The sequence below is a fragment of the Chelmon rostratus genome, chromosome 2, assembly GCF_017976325.1.
Source record: "Chelmon rostratus isolate fCheRos1 chromosome 2, fCheRos1.pri, whole genome shotgun sequence".
NCBI classification, from domain to species: domain Eukaryota; kingdom Metazoa; phylum Chordata; class Actinopteri; order Chaetodontiformes; family Chaetodontidae; genus Chelmon; species Chelmon rostratus.
The window spans coordinates 16,852,305-16,865,289 of NC_055659.1; the positions used below are offsets into that span (position 1 = coordinate 16,852,305).

At 44.5% G+C, this 12,985-nt stretch overlaps 1 protein-coding gene across 1 annotated transcript; it reads left to right on the plus strand.

Annotated features, from left to right (window-relative positions):
* The first annotated feature begins 6,015 nt into the window (after window positions 1–6,015).
* oxtr (oxytocin receptor) lies at window positions 6,016–12,957 on the plus strand. Its single transcript, XM_041947783.1, has 2 exons — window positions 6,016–7,056; window positions 12,585–12,957. Exons 1-2 carry the CDS (start codon window positions 6,138–6,140, stop codon window positions 12,836–12,838), a joined length of 1,173 nt encoding a protein of 390 aa, XP_041803717.1. The 5' UTR covers window positions 6,016–6,137; the 3' UTR covers window positions 12,839–12,957.
* The last annotated feature ends 28 nt before the right edge of the window (window positions 12,958–12,985 follow it).

A 12,985-nucleotide genomic window follows, 5' to 3' on the forward strand; every position in this document is an offset into this window, starting at 1 on the left:
TTACTTATGAGGAAAAGTATCAAGTGTACTAAAACATTGATATAAATGCTCAATGTGTGAGGTTTGAACATCATGTGATTTGACTTTCCAAAAAAACCTTGTGGTTGGATAATAAGATAAATATGACAGCTGTAACCTGACATCCAGAGAAATGGTTGAGTAAATCCTTGACAATAGTGTCTCCCTTGAATATAAATGCATGTAATCAAAGTGGAACATGCGTTTTAATATCACTTGTCTCACTGCCTGCAGCAAGCTGGGAATCATCGGTACAGACGTGATGCCACAAGACTGAATCTGCAGCTGTGCAGGTGGCTCTGTGAGGCTGGACTGCAGCACAGCAGGGCTTTGAGTGACATGTCAACACACCTTAGTTTAGCATGTTAACATGTAGTTAGCACAGCTGATGGGAGTGCCGTTTTTGCAGTTATTTGGTGATAAAGTACTGGCCAAGTTAAAATGTTGACCTGATGGTGGCGCTGTATGTAAAGGCAGGGGATCACCAAAGTGGTAACAATCTACCCTGAGGGGGACGTGACTGTGTGCACCGATTTTCATGACAATTCATCCCCAAGTTGTCAGGACATTACACTGAACGCTGAAAAGTGGCAGCCTGCCGGTGGAGCCACTCTGCTTGCATGGCCAAAAATAGTCCCCTCACTTTAGGTTTCAGTCAGCTCATCTCGGTAGTGTCGAGGTAGTAAAAAGTGGTACTTGTACCTCTTATAGCATGTTGTGATCATATGCTGGAAAGGAAAGTGTGATGGATGAAGTGTTATTCACAGCGCGGACACAGCCCTGATCTTTCACACCAATAGAAGCCAGAAGAAGAGGAGCACAGTTTACTGGTTCGAAAGCACGATAAGCCCTGCTTTTATAAACTAAGGCATTGTGAATGTGGAAAACCCAATTACTGCTATCTGACATCACCGCAGCTTGTAATGAAAAGTGATTCACAATAACACATCTCTAATCACTATGTTCTACCGAGTTTCCAATCTTCACCCGTCTGTGGCATGAGTCATCTGTAGCCACCCATTTATTATATGATTAGCTTTTTTTTGTTTCTGAAAACGGGCCAAATATGATTCATGGCTCGCCACACTGCTTCAAACAGCGCGTGTTCTGTCCCACAAACACAAAACGGGCATTAGATGAAGGTTATTGTTGAGTTGTTTGCTTTTCGTCGATTCAAGATCCACTGTTACTTCCTGTAAATGCCCTTCAGAGTGGGCAAACCCAAATAGAAGCAACTCTTCCAGACGCCCCGCGGGAGGCCTTATCCTGTTATTGTTATGGAAGCAGATATCTTAGATCCTGACTTTAAAAAAAGCTCAAGGCAGAGACTCAGGAAGCCCCTGTAATGAAGCGGGGCATTCTCACAGAAGTGAGGCCCACCTGAGCGGCCCTGCGTGCAATATTGTCTAACACATTTGCAAATTACAACTCTTGCAACTCCAAGCTTGAGTGAGATATGTCTCGAGTTGGTGTGATGTACGACTTAACTTTGCTTGTTTACGCTCAATCTTAACAGGCCTCTGAAACATGTGGCGATCATCTCAGTAATCGCCGGCGCCCTCTCCTCTGTGAAGATAACGGCTCGCTGTGGTGCTCTAAGTGATATTAGCATGCAGAATATGTCATGCACCCACTGAGCCGCGAGTGACGGCGTCCCTCTGCACCCTGCTGTGTGTTCGTTTACTTTGTACATGCACCTCATGTCATGAGATCACCCAGAGGAAAATGGGAGGCTGAGAACCTCATGTACTGAGTGATTACATAAGCAGCAGGAGCCAAAAGTATTAGCGTGCAGATCCTTTGTATTTTACTTCATCAGGGGGCCTGGGCCTGAACCTTGTCTCTAATTAGATCTGTCAACTCAAAGCCCAGTGTCTGTGGGAATAGCACAGAGAACTGCTGAGCAGCTGGGATCAGTGGGGGCCGGGGGGGTGGGGGGTGGGAGAGATATGCTGCGCAGGTTTCCATAGCTGGAGAAGTGAAGGAATACACTCATTTATTTCTATAATACTGGATGTGATCACCAGCAAGTTTAAAACAGGCCTTTTTTGCCAGCGTTCACTGTACGTCCAACGTCCACATCCATCATTTAACTGGGCAGCTGTCCCTGAGCCGTAACAGCTGTATGACAACAACTCAGCATGACTTTCCAGAAAAAAGGATGTGGAGCGTATGCCGCCGAGATATCAGGTGGCAGCAAGAGGAGGTCTCCCCTGATGTCTTTTGTATTTTATGATGATGCCTTATTGATCCCTGATGGGAAATTGACAGCAGCACAGAGACAGACTAGGAGGTTAGAAAACAGAGAAAGAACTGTTCGAATGAAATACAGAAAATATAGAATAAGAAATTAGAGACATTAAAAAAGGTATATACGATATGTACATTACAATATTTCCAAACACACACACACATAGATAGATAGATAGATAGATTTAATTTGGAAATATAACAGCATCAGGCTTTAAGGATGTATGTTTAAGTAGTATATATTTATATTTTATAGACATTTATGCCCCCAAATAGCCTTTTTGATGTTCACTTTGAATTCATGTCTGCTGTCCTAATTTAGCTTCTTCTCCTTCATCACTCTGAACTGGGCCTGACGTTAGATAAATCCCTTTCAGTATTTTTTGAAGGCTTTCTCCGGCAGCATCATTAATATCAGGAAATCCTCGAGCGTCATGTTTTCCATCTGTAATCTGTCTTGCTTTCACTCTGTTTCCATGATAGTTTATGCTCACCGCAAGGAACCTGGACCTCTCTCCGCCATGTCATCTTAATTTGCTCTCTTCATGGCAAGAAGGCGCTCTCCTCCACGCTCCTCTCTGCTTTAGCGTTCAGGTCTCCTGGGCCTCAGCCGTCGCAGCGTTCTGTCCTTTAAATCCGGCATCAGGGACTTTAAGCCTGGTTTACCTGATCACCTGAATTCACAATGCCTCGCGTGCAGTCTCATCTGTCAGCAACATGTCGTCTTATCTATGCAACTTCTTTGCTGACCCTGTTATCAAATCTTTTATAAACCACACCCTAACCTGACACTGAGATGGTGAAATTAACAAATTATATTCCAGATTCGCCATGAATACCCATTTCTCTGTAGGGACCCTGATGAGCAACATACCTGGGCTGTCAACTGTAACAGATGCTTCAGTATTGCCTCTTTTGTGCACACCTTGCAGTCGCTTTTCAAGGTGTCGTTTGTTACAGGTCGTGTTAACCAGCGGCTGACCACTTGAGCTTGAAAACCTGGTAAACATGACGTACTCGTCTGATATGTCTGGACTTTACAAGTTGATGAAGGACACCTGAATGCTCCATTTAACAATTTAGCAGCATGCCGTGGATTGTGGGATATTTACAGAAGGGCTGCAAAGTAAACATGAGTTGCGTGCTCCAAACTCAGACTGCATTTCTCGGCTGCACCTGGAGGAATCTTTTGGACGGGGACACAGCTTGCCAGCTTGTTATGACATATTTAGTCTAGAAAATCAGACTTTGAAGGATCCAGCGCCTGAAATGGGACACAGCTTATTTCTAACAATAACCCCAACCTGAAGCCCGCTGTTCCTGTGAAACTTCAGATGGTGCTCTACTGTCACCTGTGAGTCACATGACACGCAGTTGAGTATCAACAGACTGTGCGGCTAACAGTTTGCACAGTGTGTACTTCCTCCATCACATACACACTAGAAAGCCCAAACTCTTCTCTTTCTCATGGTCATAACACACATAACACACTCTGTGAGTGCTCATTAATCCACTCATTACTTTCTGCTGAGCCTTCTCTTGTTTTTTTCTTGTTGTTTTAAGACTCCATGCTGCTTAATTACTCACATGCTGCCTCATTTCACGTGGCTCACCAAAACTGTCGTTAGCGAGGCTGGTGAATATTTCAACTCCAATCTCACAAGTCACATCGTTAGATTTAACGTGCCATCATTCTTCTTTGTCTTTTTAATTTCCAGTAAGTGCTAAATCATCGTCACTCTTCGTGTTACTGCTTCGAGATTCCTGTGGATGTGCCATTTTCCAAAAACCGAAGCCACAAAAAGAGGGAACATCTCGCTGGCGTAGATAGGACCCGAGGCTTGGAAACTTAAAGACGAATCCCACTTTTCAGCTCTTCTATCTCTGTTAGCATTGGTGTGACTGTGTCATATGATCCAGCATTTTCCTGAATTTTCAGACCTGTGTTCAGAAAGTGAGTCAGCGTTTAGCCATAGTACTTACCCGAGGTCATTATCTACAGAGTGCTTGGTTTCACATAATTAATGGCGAGTATTATTTCTGTACCACAAGGCACTAAAACAGAATTTAGGCGACAGGATGACGGACGATTGGTGTTTCACATGGAGATTAATGCAAACCTTCCTGCTGCGTCTGTCTGGTGTCATTCATTCACCGAGACATGTCTCCATTATGCTTACTGCATTCATGTATCTTGGTTTTCATGTTGTTCAAATGCGCCATCGCCATCATCAGTCAAGTTATGATAATCACCATTATCAATTTGCAGCATTGCACTTGGCAACACAAATGGAAGAAATGTGTGTCAAGAGGAATCATTGGACTACAGGACTGCAGCGCTGTAGACGTCACAGAACAACATTTCCAGTAATATACTGTATATAAAATCAAGCCGTTAAATCATCAACATCCACTCTAAAATAAACGATTCCTGTCCTCTTGGACTGTTTGTTTGAATCCTCAATCCATCAGCAAGGTTTCCAAAAAGCTTAAAGCAACCGACTGCTGGATCCAGTCCTTTTGATATGGTCAATAAAAAACACATGCTGACAGCACATAATGTGATTTTCTAGGAACGTGTGTGCAGAGCTTTCTGTGGTCTTAGTGCCTGTCCTGAAAAAGCTTAAGGCTGAAATACTTGACGTGCCAACAAACTCATCCTCCCATTCGTGATGAGATGTCAAACTATTGAGTCCATTTACTTTAAATGCGTGATTTAGAAAAGAGCTGTGTGATCTGCACTCTTACATTTAACTTTTAACTGGGTGTTTTTTTATGCTTCTGATTGTGCAGTTCAAGAGAAACTATGCTTGCATGTGTTTTTTCCACTTACATATTGATGTTAATAATGAGATCTGCCTGTAGTTTTTAATTGTTTTAACTCATATTTTCCTCTCAGTGGTTTGGGTGGTTACAAATGAGCATTTGTTTATTAAATAGCTGTTTACTCATCGTCCACTAGTTCAAACCAAACTGACATCCAGGACTTCTTTAAGTCTCCCTCAAAGTGTTTAGTCTCATTCACTCCCCAGGTTTGAGCACAGTATGAACGTATCTTCTGATGACATGGATGGTTTCTCATCACAGGCTTCCGAAGCATGGACAGCGTTGGAATTCCACACCAAGTCCAATAGTATCTGACAACAAAAACCACGTCAGATGGGCCTGACAACAACAAAACGAGTGCTCTGACTCACAGCAGATCTCTGGGTTCATGCTCTGAGGGGCTGCAGAGCAGGACAGGGGGGCGCTGAGGAATGACTCACATCGCCACCTTGTGGTGGTGATGGGTAAGACTGTTTATTGTTACTGAACCGCGGACAGATATAACTGGATCTTATGTGCCGTAATGCTGGCCATTCCGGCTCCTGCCAGAGATGATGATGGAGCTTTCAATTTCTGCAGCATTTTTTTCTCGTAATAGTTTATTCTCCAGAGTTTCATTTTGATTTTCAAAGATCATGTATTTCGTTTTATTTTTGTGTTGGACCATAAAATAAGCATTTGGATTTATTCTGAACTTATATGCTTCTCATGTATTTTACACCCTAGTTTTGCTTTTTTTTTTTTTTGTAGATTTCTGCACCTTAAGTTTACTTTTCCCTTCGCGCCCACGTGTTATTTCATATTCTTCAGACAAGTGGAAAAATCTCCTCTCAACCATCTTCAGTTTTCAGAAAGCATGGGTGGCTGAGGCTCAACCAGTCCCGGTTTATCCCTCCTGAAACATGCTTTGAGCCCCACGCTTTGTCTTGTCACCTGTGAGGACGCACGGAAGACTTTGTCACTTAGGGAGCCTTCAGGTGACCGTTTCAGCCATTGCATGACTGCACAAGCCTGACGCATCTGCAGAGGACGAGACTGCGGCAATGGAAAGTATTTCCAATGAAAGTGACTTTTGGCAATTCAACGAATCCTGGCGGAACTCAAGTCTCGTGAACGGGACCGGCTGGTCGAATCAGACGAACCCTCTGAAGAGGAATGAAGAGGTGGCGAAGGTGGAGGTGACTGTGCTCGCCCTGGTGCTGTTTCTGGCACTGGCGGGGAACCTGTGCGTCCTGCTGGCCATCCACACCACCAAGCACAGCCAGTCCCGCATGTATTACTTCATGAAGCACCTGAGCATCGCCGATCTAGTCGTGGCGATATTTCAAGTTCTCCCTCAACTTATCTGGGACATTACATTTCGGTTCTATGGACCGGACATTTTGTGCAGGTTGGTGAAATATCTACAGGTCGTTGGGATGTTCGCCTCCACTTACATGTTAGTTTTGATGTCCGTAGACAGGTGTTTGGCCATTTGTCAGCCCCTTCGCTCTCTGCACAGGAGAAAAGACCGTTTCTATGTCATATTTTCCTGGGTGCTGAGCCTGCTTTTCAGTATCCCGCAGATGTTCATTTTTTCCCTGAGGGAGGTCGGCTCCGGAGTGTATGACTGCTGGGGCGACTTCGTGAAGCCTTGGGGAGCCAAAGCGTATATCACCTGGATCAGTCTCACCATATACATCATTCCGGTGGCAATACTGAGCATCTGCTACGGGCTGATAAGCTTCAAAATATGGCAAAACTTTAAACTGAAGACGAGGCGGGAGCAGTGCATAAGCCTGACGCCCAAAACCTCCAAAGGCAACACGCTGGCCCGCGTGAGCAGCGTGAAGCTCATCTCCAAGGCGAAGATCACCACGGTGAAAATGACTTTTGTGATCGTCGTGGCTTATATAGTCTGCTGGACCCCCTTTTTCTCTGTTCAGATGTGGTCTGCGTGGGATCCAGCAGCGCCGCGTGAGGGTAGGTTTCAATTTTAAAGTTTTATATCATGCCGAGCGTGCGCCCTTGCTGCGCAAAAGGTTCATTTACTCATAATGTTATTACGCATCGGAGGCATTTTGAAACACTCACACACTTCCCATCTTTCCCCTCTTTTTACACAACCTGGGTTAGTGGAAATGAATGGAGATTTGGAACTGACGCATCCGTCTTGCTGTGCGCATCAGTGCTCTTTACGCACGAGAATGCCGGCGCTTGCTTTTCCAGTTGAGACAAAAAACAGCATCCTGAGTTGAGTTTATTTTGCTCTGCTCATCAAGGAGGGTCGGTCACTCGAGTTTTACGGATGACTCACGGAGAACCGGGTTCTGCAGTTATCAGTATCAGGAGAAATAACGCAGCCAGGGTGCGGTGCGGCTGGCACATAGTTTACAGTTACTGAGCTGAAGCTCTGACAGATCACAGCGCACAAGCTTTGACGCGAGGAAAAACAACACAAAACCAAAAGGTAGAGCATAATTTGAACTGCTGCTGCTACTGCTGCTGTCTGCTAAAAACAAATACATTTTGCATCGAATTGCATTTACATCCCAGTATGTGACATTTGAGTGTTTGTGCCAGTAGTACTTTTAATGCAAAACCGTCCCTACTATATACTCAGTTCTGTAAAGCCATCCAAATGTAAACATAGAACATGCTGTCCTTTCTAAATTAACTGACCTACACTACAAGCTGATCTCACTTATTAATCTAATGTTTTCTGGTGCTGTTAATGTTTCTGTTTCGGCCACACAGATTAGGAAAACAGACCTATAGTTTGTTTTTCATCCATTCCTAGATTCTATAGAATAATTCACCTGCCATGTAGTAAGAAAACAGGACAATAAGGCCTTTAAAGTGTAAAAACCGCGCTCAGACTTTTCAACTCTCCTCTGACCCCCCTGGCGCTGCGGAGAGCGACTGACGGCTAATCATTAATCAAATTAGTGTGCGCCACCACGCGCCAGGCGACTTGTACTTGTGCCTGCGGGGCACGTCGGAGTGCGTCGTTGACATTTAACCACAATAGGCCACTAAGCAGCCGTGTACTGTATGTGGTCCCTCTGTTTATCGATCTGCTGGGCCGTGGCCGCACCCATGTGACAGAGATTTAATATGCCAGTTTGACTCCACTGTGTTTTTGCGCCGCGTGCCTCTGCGCCCTTTCCATGATTTCATTTCAGTAATAACCTTGCGAGAAGCAAAGATGTGTTTGATCGGAATGGGATTAGAGTTTGTCTGTTTGGGTGTTTGCTGTAGTGGAAAAGTGAAGTTAAATCCAGTTAGGGCTGTTCAAGATTTGGCAGAATAATATGTCAATATTAGATATGTGAGTGAAAAGAAACAATCACCCCGAGGACAATACAAAGTTGTTTTCCAAGCAGCCTCCATCTATTATTTAAACTTCGCTGTTATTTCCCCAGACAAAGAAGCAAAAAGAGAAACATTTTCCACAAAAACAGACCAAAATAGGCAGATAATGTCAGGAAGTTTCTTGATGAGCCGAGAGTAAACAGACGCTGCTGCTGCTCCAGGCCTCGGCTCTTTTCTTTCAGCTTCTGTGTGTTTGTGTAAAAGGTTCCAGCTGACTGCTTGTGCATCGCTGCCATGCTCCTCAAGCTGCCTCGTTCACACCAGCTGTTTACACTTTGCAGCTAAACAGTTGCACAACGCACTTTGCTGTCATTCAGCTCCTCGGTGCTGAGGGGGCACATTGCTGGATGCATTGAGGAATTGGCAGTAATTGGCTCTGATGCTATCTCACAACGACACTCAAAGTAGCAGTAGCCTGCAGAAATGGAAAAGAAATTGTATAATTCACGTTGCTGCTGTAGAGCCTGGATCAGTGCAGGGAGGAGGCTGACGTCTGATGGCTTCCCTCCACGTGAACAGCACTCAGAAAGGACAGAATTGGCAGTGACACGTGCCAGTGTTTGTGTACAAAAGATAGGCTGGAGGGTCATGTGTGTGCAGATAAAGTGTCCATTAGAGTCATACTCAGCAAAGTGAGCGTGCAGTCCGCGCAGCTTAGAGCAGGAAGCCCTCACTGAAGGAGGAACCTCTCCGCCGCACAGACTGTGGGGACATTAATTGTTGGGACACTGAATCACAGACTGTACCTGTACAGCATGTTTGTGTTGCAGTGACAGATTAGCGACAGGTGAGGAGCACATACAGTCAGACTGATGACTAACGTGTGATCATTGCATGTGAGGCAACCTGCAGACTTACAGCAAATATTTAGATTGCAGCTGATCTCAAACACAGATTATGATTTGACACGGCTTATTCCACATAATCACTTCTATTATTTTACCGATATGTTGCATCAAACACAGCATCATTAACATACATGAAAACTGTCATTCAAATGGATTATTTTTCATTGGCGGTCACTTTTCCACACAGAAAAAAGTCTGTTTGTGCATGTTTGTGAGTGACTGAGCAGACTCCCACACTTTCTCCACCGTGGCCCGTTACTGAAGTAATCGCATCTTCTGCAATGAAATATTCACGAGTCCCTCGGACAATCAGCAACCAGGTGCATGATTTGTCCAAGTTCATAGTTTGACATTTTGGGAAATGTGCATGTCCGGAGTTGTGAGGCTAGTGTGGCTCTGTCCAAAGATATCTCTGGCTTTGTGCCGACTGTTTCTTGGCCAGGAGCAGCAACTTCCTTGAGCTTCCGCTCGTTGCCTGGCCAAGAAACAATCCAGCACATGGTCCCCCGTAAAACGGAAGATCCTGTTTCAAAAACCACAGTTTTTGAACAGATTAAACAAACAAAATATGACATATTAGTGAGAGAGCTTTTAGAGGTGATGGTCGGCAGATTTCATTACCTTTGAACAGCCGAGGCTGGCTGTGTCCTCCTGTTTCCAGTCTCCATGCTAAGCTAAGCTAAGCAGCTGCTGCCTGTAGCATCATATTAAGTGCACAGTTGTGAGAGTTGTCTCGATCTTCTTATCTAACTCATCAAGAAAGCCAATAAGTGTGTTTCCCAAAATGTTGAACCACTCCTTTACTACTCCAAACTCGGACAAGAGGTGTAGCAAACACACACCCTTGAACGAAATTTCGACCCCTCATCATGACAATCACTGTCATCTTTTATGCGCATGAAGAAAAAAAAAAATTGCATCATCCCTCAAAGTTCCACCAAAAATGCCACCATTCGTTACATTTAGCGAGCTGGATTTTCTGTGAAGGAGCTGGGACCTTTCACAGACGGGACGATAAGCACCCCATCAGGCTTATCGATGCGATTTTAGGAAATGTCAGAAGACGATAAAATGGCCCATTCCCGCAAGCTTTGTAGGAGTGACGTCACCATGATTTCACATTTAAGAGCTAGACCGATTTCATCATGTGGAGTAACGTAAAAAAAACACCTTCGGGTTTGACTCAGACACTCACACAAGCTCCCCCAGAAATCTGTGAGCACAAACATGTCCGCCTGCTGAGCCGGTGCCCTCGGACGCTGACTCACACTCTGCTATTGATTTGAATTAAATGCCCGATGGACATAAAGCCCAGTGTTCAGTCTCCAAGTGTTACATTTTTTTTCTTTATAAAGGTCACTACCTACATAGTGCACAGAAAGCAGATTAGTGCTAATGCACCTTTACCTCCACGGAACCAGAACCAGCATTAAGCGTTCTCATTAATGGATTGCAAAGGAGTCTTCTGGGCTGCCTGGGATCAGCTCTGACAGTCAGACACATGTGCCACCCAGCGGATGATTGTTCTTCCTTCTCATTCACTGTGTGATTTGTCTTTCTCCTGTGAAAGACACCGTGAGCCAATTCACTGAAGACTCCTTCGTGATCGTTCCCCCTGTTATTCAAATTAGACCCAGGCTCTGCTCTCGTCCGCCCTGATAAGAATGCTCAATAACCACCAGCTGGGTTTTTCTGCACCGTCGCCAATGATCTGTGCTCTCCATCCACGTCGGCACCATTAAAGTCTGCGTTAGAGCAAGTTGATGCGTGGCTTATGCGCTTTATTGTACAATTGTGTAATATCAGCTGGAAGATGGAGGCGTGCTTGCGTGCCTGTTTGTAGAACGTTTCATAATAGTTTCAGTATTTACCACATTTCTCTGGCATTTTCATGTGTACATCTGACAGTTTAGGACGCAACGCTTACTCAGAAGTAGATTATAAAACCTATGACACCATGAGAGACGGTAATTGAATGATCTACACACACTTTAACTCATGTTTTAGTTTCATAAATCAAACCCTTAATGGCTGACAATCAATTCTTGTTAATCGTGCGTGACTTTCATGCCAGAGATCATTTGCACGGAACAATTTCGTTAGCGCTCGGGGACTGTCGTTAGAGACGCCATGAGACTAACGGGAGCGCAGACAGGCAGGGAGAAAGATTAATAATCAGCAAGAAGAGGTTAAATACGGCATACGAGTCAATTACATGAATCCGAAACTCATTTGCCAAATGTCAGTTGGATGGTGGAGTTGACATAGCTTAAATGTCATCCAACGTGCCACTGCAGGTTGCTTGTCATGATGTGTTGCCAGGAGGCTGTGTGAAGAAGGTGTTCGCCTCCCCCCTGCTATCCTTGCAGGTGCTTTTGCAGGAAATTTTAGAAAATCAGTACTTTCTTAAACTCTCTGGTGTTTATTTCTCATCCTTGAGTGACGAATATAATGAAACTACCTCCTTCCTCAGAAACCTCTGATGTCAAGGACAGAGAATCCCTCTGGATATAGTGTTAATCATGCAGCTGTAACTCTATGATTGAAACTTTTAATTGATTCCACATTGGCTAGATGCTCTGAGGCTGTTCTGACTGCTAACTAGCATGCTGGGCTAATGCCAGTGGGCTAACATGTTCACGGTGACAAAGCTGACATGCTGGTGTTCGCATGTAATGTTAAACATGCTCTTACTTGATTGTGTTAGCATGCTAACATTTGCTAATTAGCTCTAAACGATGTAGCTGAGGCTGAGTGTAAAATTGTTAGTTTAGCAGGTATTTGATCATAAACTAACATTTCATTTTAGTTAAAAAAAAATTACCTTACAATTTTGCTAGATTAGAAAAAGGGAAAGTCAATCTAATAGTTATGGAGGCATTTCACTCAAAACCACTAATGTGAACCTGGTGGTGGCGTTAGAGGAAAAGACAGATGATTGCCAAAGTTACTAAAACTCATCCTCTCAGGACCATGTTCTGTGTGTCTGTACCAAACCTCATTGCAATGTATCTAGTAGTTTGAGATCTTGCAGAGTGGTGGACCACCCATCTCCATCTTCAACTCTATGTTACCAGCATGTCTAAAAAGCATGAATTGAGATCAAGTTGCAAATCATCACAAGTAAAACAAAATGCATGTGCATAAAATGTAAATGTCAGTCTACATGATACGAATGGCAGCAGACAAGCTTTCAGCCACTAACAGCTTGACTTTCTCAGAGAAACCCATCTGCTGCTTCATTTTTGTAGCACACTAACGTTCCTCTCTCCGTCTCATCTCCTGCAGCTATGCCCTTCATCATCTCCATGCTGCTGGCCAGCCTCAACAGCTGCTGTAACCCTTGGATCTACATGTGCTTCGCCGGGCATCTGTTCCAGGATCTTAGGCAGAACTTTCTGTGCTGCTCCGCTCGCTACCTCAAGTCATCCCAGTGCCGCTGCGAGCATGACTTTGACTCCAGTCACAAGAGCAACTCCTCAACCTTTGCCATTAAGAGCACGAGCAGTCAGAGGAGCATCACACAGACTTCCACCACATGAACATCCACCCTCCGTTCCCACCCTCAAGCTGCCCACCTGCCTGTCGCCAGATGCCATCGGCCGCAAGACATCAAGCAGTTCAACTCGTTCAGATACCTCCCGCCCTGAGGCTCGCTGTTCGAGGCCAGAAGGGAAGAAACAACTTAA